Consider the following 14106-nt stretch of genomic DNA (forward strand, 5'->3'; position numbering starts at 1 on the left):
TATAAACACATTTTTATTGGTAGTACTCTTGTAAACATGTTAGCATCATATTAGGGAACATGAACAATTTGATAATTTAAAACGTTTTTTTTCTGAATTTAATTATCTTTTAATGGAAAATTGTACCTGGATTTGGGAACTTCCCTGTTAGATTGTATATCTATTACAGAAATAAACTTTCACAATTACAACTAGGTGATATGTTTCAATTGTGTATTTTTCAATCCAGTTGAATGCAATCATATTCCCTTAAATAAAGACAAAACATCAGGATGGTTTGTTTCCTCTAATATTTTCTGGTTGATGAATGGTAGTCAGCAAATACAGGCTTGGAACCGAATGGATATATTTAAAACTGCAGGTCATTGTTTGACGATGCAGCTCGGTTTTTTTCTTGTGTTAAATCTGGCACGCGGGCCGTAGTTTGCCCACCCTGGGGAATGGTGATATCAGTTCCCCATCTCATACAAAGATAATATTAAACAAAGGTTTTTATTGAGTTTGTAACATTCTTAAATGCAGAAAAAATACATATTGATGCACATCAATAAGAATCAAAGTGCATGTTTCATTCATAAATATTCATATATTGATTTATCCAGCGGTAGTTGATGTGATAACTAATGCATGGTTTTCTGTCTCTTTCCTTGGCATGTGTTGGGAAGTACAAAGGTCACAAAAGCTTCATCTGGTAAGCGAATAAAAAGTCATTTTTGCCAGGAGGCCATTGTCACTGGTACTGAAGGAAGTTCCTGATACGACTCGGTAGGGGCAGACGACAGAGGAGGTGCAGTCTGTCCCGGCCGACGCATGTCCTGATGCACTGTCGGCACAGCTGACTTAGCAGTCGCGGCATTGCTATAGAAGTTAAAAAAAGACAATCATCATTCAAGTGTTTGTAAACATAACTGTGACAAAATTATGTATGTATTTGTGTTTGATATTTGCACATGTATTTTTTCTTTTCAAGCATGTTGCAACAACCATCACATAATAAAATGAACAAATCACTCAAAAAGAAAAAAAAGGGATGATAGCTTAAAGCCAAAGGGTTAGAGGAGTACTGTGTGCGTTATTAAAGCAGACCAAAAGGATACACTCACTTTGTGAGTCTTAGCCATACAGACAACATATAGAACATTGTTACAATGGCTTGTCATATTTTGAACAAAGTAACCACAGCATTGGCCCAGGTCCGGATTTCTCACTGCTCAGAGATGTCAGGCTTTAGCTGTTTCTTTTTTTCCTTTTTTTCCTTACTTTGACAGGCTTTATCTAGTTCTTCTTGGGCGGCCAGTTCAACAGTGCTTAGCACAGAGACCTGCCACACTTACCACATCTCACCTATTTGGTGACACATTCCGATCCCTACCAGTGTCCAGCTGTTTATTTTACTGTAATTTCCAGAGTGCAATCTGCTATTTTTTTCCTCTAAATTTTGAACACTGCTGCTTTAAATACAGTGCGGATGTTCTTTTTTTGCGGATGGTCGCAAATGTGTTGGCAGCAGAATTGGGCAAACTCCGGGCCCTTCCCATGAATCTCCCCAGCTGCGATGCCTGTCAGGACCCCGCTTTGTCACCCCACCTCGTCCTGAATGGCTTAGAACTGGCATAGACCAGAGAATATGGCTGTTTAATTAAAATATCATTGCAATTTCTGCCAGGTGCTCTGAATGTGAAAGTGAAGAAATTTAACGAGGCACAAGTAAACGGCACAAGTAACCATGACTCCCTTCGGTAGCCAAATGCCTCCTTATTTAATTAGTGACACACATGAGTGGATGAACGATTCCCCTTTGCATATGGAGAAAGATTGCATTGTTGGCAGCATCAGCGGGGAAATGTGTAGAAAAAGTAAAAAACTATACCGCGTCAATCTCAATCAACTAGCGCAGCAGTCAATATTATTTATTTCGGCATAAACATAACGTATGACTGTGACAAAAATCCTTATACTTAAATGCTCGGAATCTTTCTAACAAGTAGTGTCAGCTGATTGAATATTTTTGTGTGGCAGCAGGTGACTAAAGGATTGTGCTAATTGAGGCACAATGTGTTACTTTTCTGATCTAAATTATGAAAAATAGACCTAAATTAGTTTACTTTAATGGCTGTTTAAGCCTGCGGCTTAAAATTCAGTGCAGCTTGTACAAAAACAAAGTTAAGTTTCTTCCTTAAATTTGTGCATGTGCCTTTTAATCAAGTGTGCTATGTAGTCTTAAATTTACAGTGCACAGGGAAAAAAAAAAAAAAAAAAAACTTACCTTCATAGAGTAGCAGAAAGCCTTCCGTTGGGCTACTGGGTGGGGCCACTTCCACTGGTCTTCGACACTCCCCATCCCTGGCATTTATGTCTGCGCCAAAGTCAAGTAGAAGCCTCACCAGGGCTGTGCAGTCTTTCTCTGATGCTGCATGCAAAGGGGAGTGCAATAATTTTCCTTTTTGCACATTGGCACCTGAAAAAGGCATATGAAGAGTTTTGATATTTTCCGTTAAAACTCTCTTAAAGACTTCTTTGTGACATGCAATGAGCTATAATACATTACCATGCCTAGATTTTTGCAAATAAGTACGTTTTTAATGATTTACAGTTCACAGATCCCCCAACTGCCTCAGTTGTCGGGGCACCACTGAGAACACAACTTTGGACAGCTCTCTCCACTGCTGACGATTACTAGCGTAAGTTTAGGTTGTGTCTCCTGTCCATGCCGTGATGTTGTCAAAACATTTTCTGTCTACCTTTCATCTGCCCCATTAGACTGTGCCCAGAAAAATAATCTTGGCCAGTCCTGATGATCTGGAGACGTTTCCACACAACTGCAATTTTGTCTGCGCACAGTTGACAACAGTTCTTCGCAGGTTCCTATGTGCGTGCTAATGGTGTTGTGCACTGTTTTATTTGTCACATGGGCTATGAAGCTGATGCCTAGACGTTTCCTATTGCACCACACCTCCACGGCCTGGATTTTCCTTTCCAGCTTTGCTGTGAGACTCCATGTCTTGCAACCGTAGAGAAATAAAGAAATATCGAGCGCTTGCATGAGTTCGATTTTTTATTTTACTGGAATGTTCTTGTCTCTCTGGATGGGTATAAAACTGGCAAGTGTGGCTGTGGTTTGAGCTGTCCTGGCTTTTTTCTGGTTCTGACCCCTCTTCTAATAACAACTCCAGAGATATCTAAATTTGGTGGCAGGTTCAAACTCTTGGTGGTTGATGGTGATACCTTGGGGTTCGTTGTTATATACTTTTATTTTTTCTGTGCTGAATTGCATACTTTGATTGATTTTCAATGATTAATTTTCATTGGAAAAATGACATTAAAACACACAGACAAAAATGCATTTCTGAATAGTTATGAAAACAAGCAGATGCTCATTGGATTGAATATTTCATCGTCTGTCATCCTCAAGACAATTGCCTCGGTAAATATCAAATGTCTGATATTTAAACACCTCGGATGTTCACATTTACCAGAGTAGATTAGTAAATGTTATTGCATTTTGGACTTTCTCTGCCTAGAAAAAAAATGAAGTTTAATGGTTGGGTGCATCATTTGGGATTTACTTAAATAATTGAGGTAAATATTGTATGTTAAAAGTGTCCAACTAAATTCAAGGAGCCCTTGTGTGTTATTTCCACCGCGCCTATCTACTTTTTCCTTACTTTTAGCCAAGCTGTTTGGGTTGGCACTCATTAGGTAAGGGGAATGAAGGGACAGGGAGAGTGGTGTAGAGTGACTTCATTTAATGAAAGAGTTCAATTTTGAAGACGCCATTTCATTTTGAGCTAAAGCTTTTCTCCCTATTAACACACAACGTGTGGTTACTTTTAGAAAAAGTAATAATGGCAGGCCCGGACGCATTCATCAATAACGGAAATTGTGAAATCAAACAAGCAGCCTTTATAATGTTATGTCGATTGGCAAAATCAGCAAATATGAAGCAATAGAACAAAGAGCAAAATTTCTAATCATGTCATTTTATAGGAAAGAAAAAAAAACAATGCTGTTTTTAAGATTGCATTGACAGATTCTCTAAAATGTACAGGATTTAACATACCTTCTCGAAGGAGCTTCCTGGCACATTCCAGCTCCTGGCAGACACAGGCGGTGTAGAGCGGTGTTCCCAAATGAGGGATGTCCATGTCCACATCTGCACCCCATGTAAGCAGAGCCTCCACGCAACCACAATGACCTTGACAAGGATGATTTGTATAAACTTACCAGGATTTGATTCTCTAAAATACGGGTTAAGATACACCTTTTAATGTTATACGAAAACATGTAACCATCTATTAAAAATATAGATTTGCTTTCTTTATTATATTGGGATTTTTTTTTTGTTTCTAATAGAAACGTTACCATTTTCTGAGTAAAAATCAATCTGAAAGAAATTATGTCCTTTTCACCTGGAAATCAAATAAAAAGGGAGGGAAAATCTCCTACCAGAAAACCTGGTTTTCTTTCTAAAGCGAAAAATCCAGCTGCTTTCCCATCCATATTGGTTGGTTGGCTGGATCTCTTAACCACTAGGGTCGTAGGAGTACCATTTCCTGTGGTCCCTTTCCAGGCCAAAATTACCTCTTTCAAAAAATATCGTTCACAGTATGTGGATTTTCTTGAAACTATCACACATTTTTACTTTGAAATACACATATTTTATTAAACAGGGTTCAATAGACGTTACAAGGGCATCAACAAACAATACACAGGCAACATCAACGATAAACATAAGTAAATTGTACAAAAAGTAAAATTGACAGCAATCAGCTCCGTGTTTCTACAGCCCAGGGGCTACATATGGCCTGTCAAAATGGTGAAAATAGAATGCATTGTTGTTGGATTCAAGACTTTGTATTGGCTTACACAAAAATATAAATACATCAATCAGCCTTTTTTTTAATCCTGGCTCTGCCTTTAGGCAGCCTTTTTAGCCCAATGCAGTGCTCAGATCCAAAAGTTTGCCCACTCCTGCTTTAGATGATCGCATGCATCACGTCCTGGTAACGGTCCAATGGCTCAGGAAGCATGCAACATCTAGGCTTGTCCTTCTTCACTCAGCCACCGGAAATAACACAAGAGTAGGTGGAGAGGGTGAGAAGTTTTAAATTCCGGGGAGTAACAGTGACGTTGCACCTTTCCTGGCATGGGTCATATTTCTTCAGCAGTTGGAAAAGCACAACAGTGCCTCGGCTATCTGAAGGAAGCTTAGGATAATTTAATTTCCCAGACTGCCGATGGTAATTATTTACAACCATCAGCAGTGTACTGACATGTGGATGCTTAGTGCGGTTTTCCAGCTGCACTAAGGCTAACCAGCAGGCACTCCAGCGGGTGGTGAACGCTTGCGGGAGAATTAAAGTCACAACTCTCCCTGAAATCAGCACCATCTTGTAGAGTATTCAACATTTGGTGAGAAATCGGTTTTGCAACGTCAGAAATCGATCAAACATGTAAAGTGAATACAGTGTTTTAAGTCAATCACATAGATGGTATCCGACTGATACTGGTGGAATGTTAGCTTGCGTTTGCGCATAAAGGTTGCTGTGGCAACTCCACCACAGGGGTGGATACCAGAACCCAGAGCTGGTACTCGTCTCACCTCGCAAGGGCAGTCTGAATTTGGCCAGCAAGATGTCAAGTGGGCACAACCTAACAAGAAGAACTGGACCAAAACCCTGGCCGGTCCTGACCAAGTTTTAGCTCAACAAGTCACCAGAAAACCTTGCCAAGTCAGCGGCCAAGCTTGATCAAGCTCGCGGCCAAACCGGTGGGACAACACCAGCAACCTCAGAAAAGCCTCAAGCCACCAGCAGTCAACCTCTGCTTCAACACCCTACATTCTGTGGTCCTCGTTCCAACTGGGTTTCAAGCCTACCAGGATTCCTCATCAATATACAGTAGAAAACAAAGACTGGGCAATCATCATCATCAAAGCAGAACCTCGCAGAACATCTCGTTGTTGCTACATATTGGTATTGTTGAGACGTAAAAGGAAGAACTCTATCAAAATACAATAACGTAATAACCAAGGCAACGTTGTTGTGTATCCAAATGGTGCCAGTTTAAGTTCTAATTTTGTAGTTGTCTTTGTTGTTTTTTCTTATTATTGATTTGTGTTTTATTCAAGCTTCTTCAGGAGATGATTAGTAAAAGAAAAGTCCATAAAGTGTGTGTGTCTAGATTAAAGTATATTGAACTATCAAAGCGGTAAAAATAATTTACGTGAACTGTGTGTAGCCCCCTTTCAGAATAACTAGAGAAGGTTTTTCATCCGTTTTCCTGACATAATGATGTAAAAACATATGTGGTGCTCTAAAAAGGCAAGACAGGTTATGACAATAATAAACTCGGCTCTTTAATTCAATTAGTCAATAAATTGTTTATTAAAATAATTTATTTACAACCCATATTCGTAACAATCTACTCCACGCTTTCTGTCTAAGAAAAGTGCGCAACATCACCTTTTCCATCAATTGCCCTCAAGGCAAATTTACCAGTTCATACAGGACGGAACATCTAGACTAGTGGCTCTTGACTGGACTGACTTAGGGACCCACCATTGCACCCGATTCATTTCTTTTTTAAAAAGTACCGGCAAAACCAAAACTTAGTTAAGTAAAAATATTCCCTTTAATGCTCAATTAGCTGCATTTTGACATTTTGTATACCTGTACAGTGTTCATTTTACCTCCGAAAAGTGATGGGTCCCGGGGACTCAAAAATCTATGGGTCCCAACAGAGATCTATGGGTCCCCCAAATTTAGTGTTGTTGAGGTTGAAATTGTAAATCGGCGACAAATATATAATTTAAATCTGTATATACATTGTGTTAATCATCACAGTTAACTGGTAATACAAAGCAGTTATCACTTCACATTTTTCAGTTCACAAACATATTGTACATTATACAAAATAATATTGCGGAAATAATTATATTAATCTATATTTTAATTCAGTTTTAATCATCACAGGTAATTGGTAATACAAAGCAGTTATCACTTCAGATTTTTCAGTTCACAATATTGTACATTATACAAAATAATATTGCTGAAATATTTATATATTCTTGCAGTTTTAATCATCACAGTTAATTGGTAATACAAAGCAGTTATCACTTCAAATTTTTCAGTTCATATATTCTTTGTAGTTTGCTGTCCCGCCACAGTTGTAATGCCTTCTCAAGGTCCAATCCATTATCATCCTCCTCATAGTGTAACCAGGAATATAATTTAGTCCATTGTGGCATAAAAGTCCTTTTCTTGCTAGTATTCTTGTTTATCTTCTTTCGTCGAGTCGTTGGCTTCAGCACACGTGTTTTCCTAGTCTCTGCGATCTTCCGAAGAATTTCTCCGCCGTTTTTTCGTGCCGGAATTATTGCCGTTGTCATTACTTTCTGCATTATGTTTTGACTTATTACTGACACTGAAGAAATTACCAATTTTGTTTTGATTTTCACCTTAACTCGACGACAAGCACCACAATGACCTAATCTTAAAGCAACGAGATCTCGTTTGCCGAGATCGGCGTGCAGACGAAAACTCGCACCGCGTGACCAAAATAACAATGTAGTGTCACGAATTGCCCTGAAGAATTCTCGTGCCGGCGTGATGAAGGGGCCTATCGTGGAAGAAGAGCCGGAGCTAGCTAAGCGGCTAGCGGCGTTATAAGTCTTCAGTACCATCCGTAATCAAGGTAAATGCCAACTCACTACCAAATAAGACCAACAAGTGCTGGTGGAAAACAACGAAGCGCACAGGGAGCGCAGTTGCTGTGTTTTGCGGAAACGTGGCTCACGTTTAGCATTCCGGACGCTAACGTGTAGCCACCCGGAGCAATCCGGCTTCAGCGCCGCTATACAGAGACACGAAAGCCTGGGGGAATCGAAGAGGAGGCGGACTTGCTAACACGAGGTGGTGTATCCCTGGACACAAGATTTCCATCTGCCGCAGGGATGTCGAACTAGCGTGTGACGTCATCCACTTAGCTACAAGCACCCCTAGGGCATCATGTAAATCTGTTAATAAACAACGGGGTAGACTGCTGGAAGTGTGAATTTCCCTATGGGGATAAATAAAGTATCTATCTATCTATCTATCTATCTATCTATCTATTTTCTCACTATTATTCTGCAAAGGCAAAAGCATGTATGAAACTCATCACAAAAAGTAACCGGAAACCAGGGCAGACAACTTTGAAAAGTTGCCTGCCTCATTTTTCACAACTTGAAACACAATAAGACGACGAATCGCCCAAAAAATAAATAAAAATCCATAGTATTAAGGATTGATAATCAGAATATATAACAGAACAACACTTACACAATAAAGTTTATCATAAATCTACTTAAAACATTCATTGCATGTATATGTCATCGCTGTTTTCCATCTGCCATCAGTATGTACCTGTATTTACTCATCTTCATGCAATGTTTGCGTTGCTTCGTCTGCTACGGGCCACGTGAACTCCTCTTCACACGATGCTTTTAATGTATATTTACGTTTAGTAGTGTCACGAATTGTGTTAGCTTCTTTTAAATCTTTCTTTTGGGGCTGAGGTTTTGGCTTGATTCCTAACCACTTTTCCATTTTTCTTGTGCTCTCTGTGCGTTTACTGTGAAAAATGATATGCAAATGCACGACCTTATAACACTCGGGAAAGTCCGGAAGCACGAAGTTATTCAATGCAGGCTTCTGATTGGCTGCCGAGTATGCAAACTGCCAAGCGAACCGAAATTCTGAAATTTCCAAACCGAACAAAGATTTCGAAATCAGAATAAAGCAAACGTTTGATTTAAAAAAAAAAAAAACCTTGAAAAAGTTGTCGGCCACCCGGGCGGAGACGTTTTGTAAGTTGTACGCCCGGCGTAAAAGATGCATCCCCCAGGCCGTCTAGGCAGACGTTATTTCAGACACTGGCAAAGACCTGCGACCCATTTAAAACACTTTTTGGTCGCAACCTACCAGTCGGGAAACACTGATCTAGACTGTCCATGCCTTTATCCAGAGGCTGTAAGGCTTTTGAACCCTGCCCCTCCTGATCATTAATCACACCTGCGACTAACAATAACTGAACTGGTTGCATTGTTACAGTATGTCATTACTCGCCACTTTCTCCACCCTACTTGCATAGGTAATAATGATGACCATCTGCAACAATTGCACTTTAGCAAGGACTTATGCTACTGTTTAGTTTTTTTTATGGAACCTTGGATATTTATCCTGTGAAGTTTGTATTTTCTATTGTTAGATGAATGGATGCTCCAAACAAAGATTCCATCGCTCTTTTGTCACGAACCAGGAACAGAGACGGGACCCAATAGCACTCGTTTTCTCAGTTTTTATTGATAAGAGGGAGAGAAAGGGTTGCTTCCACGATCTGCGGATCGACGAACACAGGTAGCAGGTGGCGGGAACGCGGAAGTGGCACTTCCGTGTTGAGCGAGGAGGATCGGAGACAGGCGGGAATAGCAAGTCGTTGGCCGGGGCTGGAGATCAAAGGCGGTGTCAAGTTCGTAAGCGAGGTCGGTAGCAGGAGGCAGGCAGGTAACGGGGCAAAACAGGTCAGGTAACAAGCAGGCAGAACGGGGCGTAGTCAGGTCCGGAAACAGGTTGGCAACAAAGATCAGGCAGAAAAAAGCAGGACAGGAACGGAGTCGGACGAAAAGGCTTACTAAGCTGAAGGCAACAGTTCGCATAACGATGTGACGGCTTCCAAGAGGGTTTAAAAAGAGAGTGTCCACCAATCATCTGTTCGGGCTGTTGGCGCCAATTAGGCCGTCGCAGGTGCTCTTAATCGGCAATCATGACATCTTTTTGACAATGACGATAAATATTTGAATCTGATAGCCTTATGTGCTAGTCTTTTATTTCTTAATTTTCCTCATGCTATTTTTTATAGTTTTTCCTTGCCCTAATTTAGGATTCAGATCGGGGGATGATGTAATAGAAGTCTGTGCAGGTTTGAGACTTTTTCCTCTCTGGTACTGTTTTAAACTGTTTTCTTCCTATCTCACAGACCGACATTTTGTTGTAAGTATGGATGCATGTTCCTCCAGAACACATGAAATTACATGTGGCCTTTCCCAAGGTTCAAATTTAGGCCCAGTAATTTGTAATCTGTATATGCTACTTTTATTTCATACTTTTATGTTTTGTTCATCGGTTGTTATTATTTTTCCTTTTCTATTTTTATATTTTAGTGTTTCCTCATTTAAGGGTACCATACTGGTAGGGTGTGGTTCAATGGCTGAAAATTCAAAGGCCATCGGCTGCCATCCCTGTTTGTGTGGATAAGCCTCCCTCATGTCCCTTTCCTCAATTCTTATTGTATTTTAACCATTGTGTGTGCTCATGTGTATGAGGTGTTTTGGGTTGTCCAAGGGGGGTTTATGCAGAATTTTTGTGTATGGCACTTTGAGTGGCAATTTTTTCCCTGAAAAAGCCTTTTCAAATAAGTTTGATTTAATTTGATTAGGGGCTATACTAAAAATGTGATTTGACATGGAAACTCAATGTTTTTCCTTGGAAATATACATACCTCTGCTAGTAGCCTCATGGATAGGCGACGGCTGGTGCGCTAGATTTTGTGCTCTGGCACCGTTTTCCAGCAGGACTTCTGTGCACGTGGCACTGCCGACCATGCAAGCGTTCAGTAGCGGTGTGGCGCCGTCAGCCGTCAAGGCGTTGACCTGCAAACAGCATTTTTGCTATCATGTTCGGGCGAAGCCATCGTAGTCAGCAGTTTCTAGGTAAAACACTGACGTCAGCACCGGCGTCGACGAGAGCTCTGGCGCATGGCGCATGGGCTCCCGAGCAAGCCTCATGAAGTGGAGTCACCAGGTCCATAGTAACGCTGTTCACGTTGTGACCCTAAACAAAAATGCTTTGTTCAGTGTTTCCCACACTTGAATGCTAGAAACCTTAGGGTAGGCTTGGGCACAAATTTTACACCATTTCTTTCCAAAATGTTTTCACAAATCTTAACTTTCTGATCTGATTGCGCCCTACGCTTCTGCTCGAAAAAGGTCCGCTCGGAAAATACTGGTCTATGAGTGATTTTAATACTGCCAAAAAAAAAATTGTAGGCCCGAGAACTTTCTTGATTAGTTCCCCGGAACTGTGGAATGCTTTGGCATCTGAGATAAGATTTTCAACCTCAGTGGAAGTGACTTAAGACACACTTGTATACTACAGCTTATGAGTGATGTTGACTTCATGCTTTTGTTTCCTTGTCCTTGAGGGAGAAGCTAGGATATTGCACGGGGCATGTGTTCTGAGCCATTGGACTGGCACCTGGAGGTGATGCATGCCATCATCTAGAACACATATCTCTGAGTCAAGGCTTACGAGCCAAATCTGGCCTACGAGGGTTTTCTACAGTCCTTGAGAAGGTCTTAATTAAATATTGTTTTTTACACAAAGCATACATGCCAACCTCTTGACATTAATCAGCAGTAAATGTTATCTCACTCTTTTTTACACAGGGAAAAACAAAAACTAAACATTGCTCGTTTAAAACCGGAAGTGGCAAACTTACCAAAACAAAAATTATGCAATCGTTGGAGCGTTTTTTCACGCAGACTAAATAATAATACCACTGACTAAATAAAAGCCTCAAGTCAAGAATTTTATGTTGTTGTTAAAAATTGAAAAAAAAAAAAAAAAACAGTAGGTGTTTTTAAGAAGAGGAAAGCAGTAGTCTAACGGTAATGTTAGTGAGGATGCACAAGTAATTGTAATATATATTTTATACTGTATGTTAACCCTTCTCAAACAAAGGGTTGATTATAGTTAATAGAATCTTGCACTTTCTTACATTGTATTTCAATCCAATCATATTTTGAAAAATATTTAAGTTGGGGGGATGATAGAAAATTCCTATTGTTTTTATTACTAATGTTTGCCTACTTTTGCTAGATATAGAAAACATGGGCTAATGATGATTTTTGTATAATATTGGCTAGTATCACAAGGGCAGCTTCTGGCATCAATCTTTTTAATTTAAAAACATGAAAAATTGAAAATGAATTCACATAGTACAAAGTAAAACAATTTTTTGAAATAGTGTCTACATATTTAGCTTCATCAGTTAGCATTAGAATTTGTATTGTCATCGTTATAGGGTCCCTAGCTGCGACAAGACCAACATTAGCAATTAGCGTTGCTTGAGTAGCCAACATCACGGACACTGTCACTAGCTGTATTAACATATGCACCTACCATTAACATCGAGTTTTGGAAATCTCATGTGTGACCCTTTCTCAAGTTTCTTAATTTTCCTCATGCGTAATTTATTTTTTAGTCTCCCCTGCCTTCATGTAGGTTTCAGATCAGGGGATATTATAATGGTGGTCTGTTCAGCCCTTTGAGACTATTAGTGATTAAAGGCTTTAAAAATAAATTTTATTTGACAAGTCCCCATCACTCAAAATGCAAAAGCAATGAAATCGCCCTTCACCTGCATGATGAGGGTCCTGAGGGCGAGGAGGCGACCCTGGCTTGCAGCATCATGAAGCGGCGAGCGGTCCGTCCAAGATCCTGTGGGTAGCAGAGAAATGTTTGTGTATTTTAGCGTCGGTCGACAGGTCCTCTCAATGATCCATTAGTCAGATGCTCAACACTTCCGTTGAGAATCGTTTGCAACACGCAAGCTGTCTGGACTACACTCGCTAATCGCTCTACGCTACATCGCACAGGTAATAGCGCTAAAAAAATAACAAGGTTAATGGCAAAGGTGAGTACAAAGCATTTGTACACAGTTTAAGGTGTTTACTGCACTCAGCTAGGACAATCAATTACGCTTGGTTTATTTCGGGAAACAATCAAGCATAAGTAATATGAATGTCAACACGCCAGCAAACACCCGGATAATACTTTCTTAGGTACACCTGATGTACTTCAAAGTAAATGATGACCTTTTAAAAGGCCAAATCATGCTCATAACTCTTCAAAAATCACAGATCTGCTCCTTTGTTTGGATACAACAACAACAAAACTACACAGTGTGCAATTCTAAAACACAATGTTTGGATCAAAAACACCACTTTTATTCCATTTCTCAACGTCCACTAATTTTCTTGACTTACCCCCAAAAATATTGACTTTCATTATTGTTTTCACTTTAAAAGGTACGACCATTTTTCTCTCCATATCCAGGAAAAAAACTATCAACATTTTAATAGTATGAAAAACAAATTACTGTTTCTTATTGTACTTTTAATACATTATTGGATAAAATATGTAATTATGCAAGAAAATAACTCTTAATGACATAAATTGTGTACTGTCTTTGCGAGTGTTTAGGAAATTGATGTATCAATAGCTAGCATTTCCAATGAGAACAGCCAATCTGCTGGGTGAAACAAAAAGCTAGATTAAAATATATTAATTTAAGAAAAATGAAGAAATGACTAACCTCATTTGTAAAAACAAATGATCTAAAAAAAAGTTTGATTTTAAACATTATCACTGTGCTTATGATGTATGGGCAGTACTATAAGGATGCTAGGCACCTGGGCACTTCCATCACATGAAAACACAATTTAATGTTGCGCAAACGTGGAGAGCCGATAATTCTTAAAATAATAAACTTGTAATCAGATTTGCCGAAATGACACTCGAGAGGCTTCAGCAACGTCAGTTAGCTTTTAACTGTGTCGGAGATTTAAGTACAATACACTACAGAAACCCTCGATGTAGAAGACACGGGTCAGACACAGAACAAGAGAGCAGGATATACAAACTTAGGGGCCGGTCACACGGACATTTGCGGCTGAATCACGGCCAGAAATTTCTGCCTTTGAGGCGAACGCTATTGGACGCATTGAGATCGCCATTCAGACGAGATACAGCGGTGCTTAACACGAGGTCGGAAATTCGCGCGCGGGTGGCAGCGCGAAACTGTTAAGCGCTGCTCAATTCTTCAGAGCGCGGGTACACTGCCTTTCTCGAGCGTATTGAGGCTGATCCAGCAGATGCTGTTGGGCGCTGTTGGACGTTTTGAGACCGCCATATAGACGAGATAGAGCAGTGCTTTACTCGCGGTCGGAAATTTTCACATGGTTGGCTGCGCTCAAAACTTTTGAGCTGCTCAAAAGTTTGAGCA

At 40.0% G+C, this 14106-nt stretch overlaps 1 protein-coding gene across 2 annotated transcripts in view; it reads right to left on the reverse strand.

Moving 5' to 3' along the window:
- asb5a (ankyrin repeat and SOCS box containing 5a) overlaps positions 1–14106 on the reverse strand; it is a 23887-nt gene continuing 9781 nt past the window's right edge. For both annotated transcript variants that reach the window (XM_088344599.1, XM_088344598.1), the window contains 6 exons: positions 12460–12539; positions 10764–10871; positions 10540–10690; positions 4061–4195; positions 2267–2458; positions 1–858 (listed from right to left, as the gene is read on the reverse strand). In XM_088344599.1, the coding sequence (XP_088200725.1) occupies positions 731–858; positions 2267–2458; positions 4061–4195; positions 10540–10690; positions 10764–10871; positions 12460–12539 (794 nt within the window). In that variant the 3' untranslated portion in view covers positions 1–730. The remainder of the gene's footprint in view (positions 859–2266; positions 2459–4060; positions 4196–10539; positions 10691–10763; positions 10872–12459; positions 12540–14106) is intronic.

This window comes from Urocampus carinirostris, chromosome 9 (genome assembly GCF_059441175.1).
Source record: "Urocampus carinirostris isolate Australia breed hairy pipefish chromosome 9, RoL_Ucar_1.0, whole genome shotgun sequence".
Taxonomy (NCBI): domain Eukaryota; kingdom Metazoa; phylum Chordata; class Actinopteri; order Syngnathiformes; family Syngnathidae; genus Urocampus; species Urocampus carinirostris.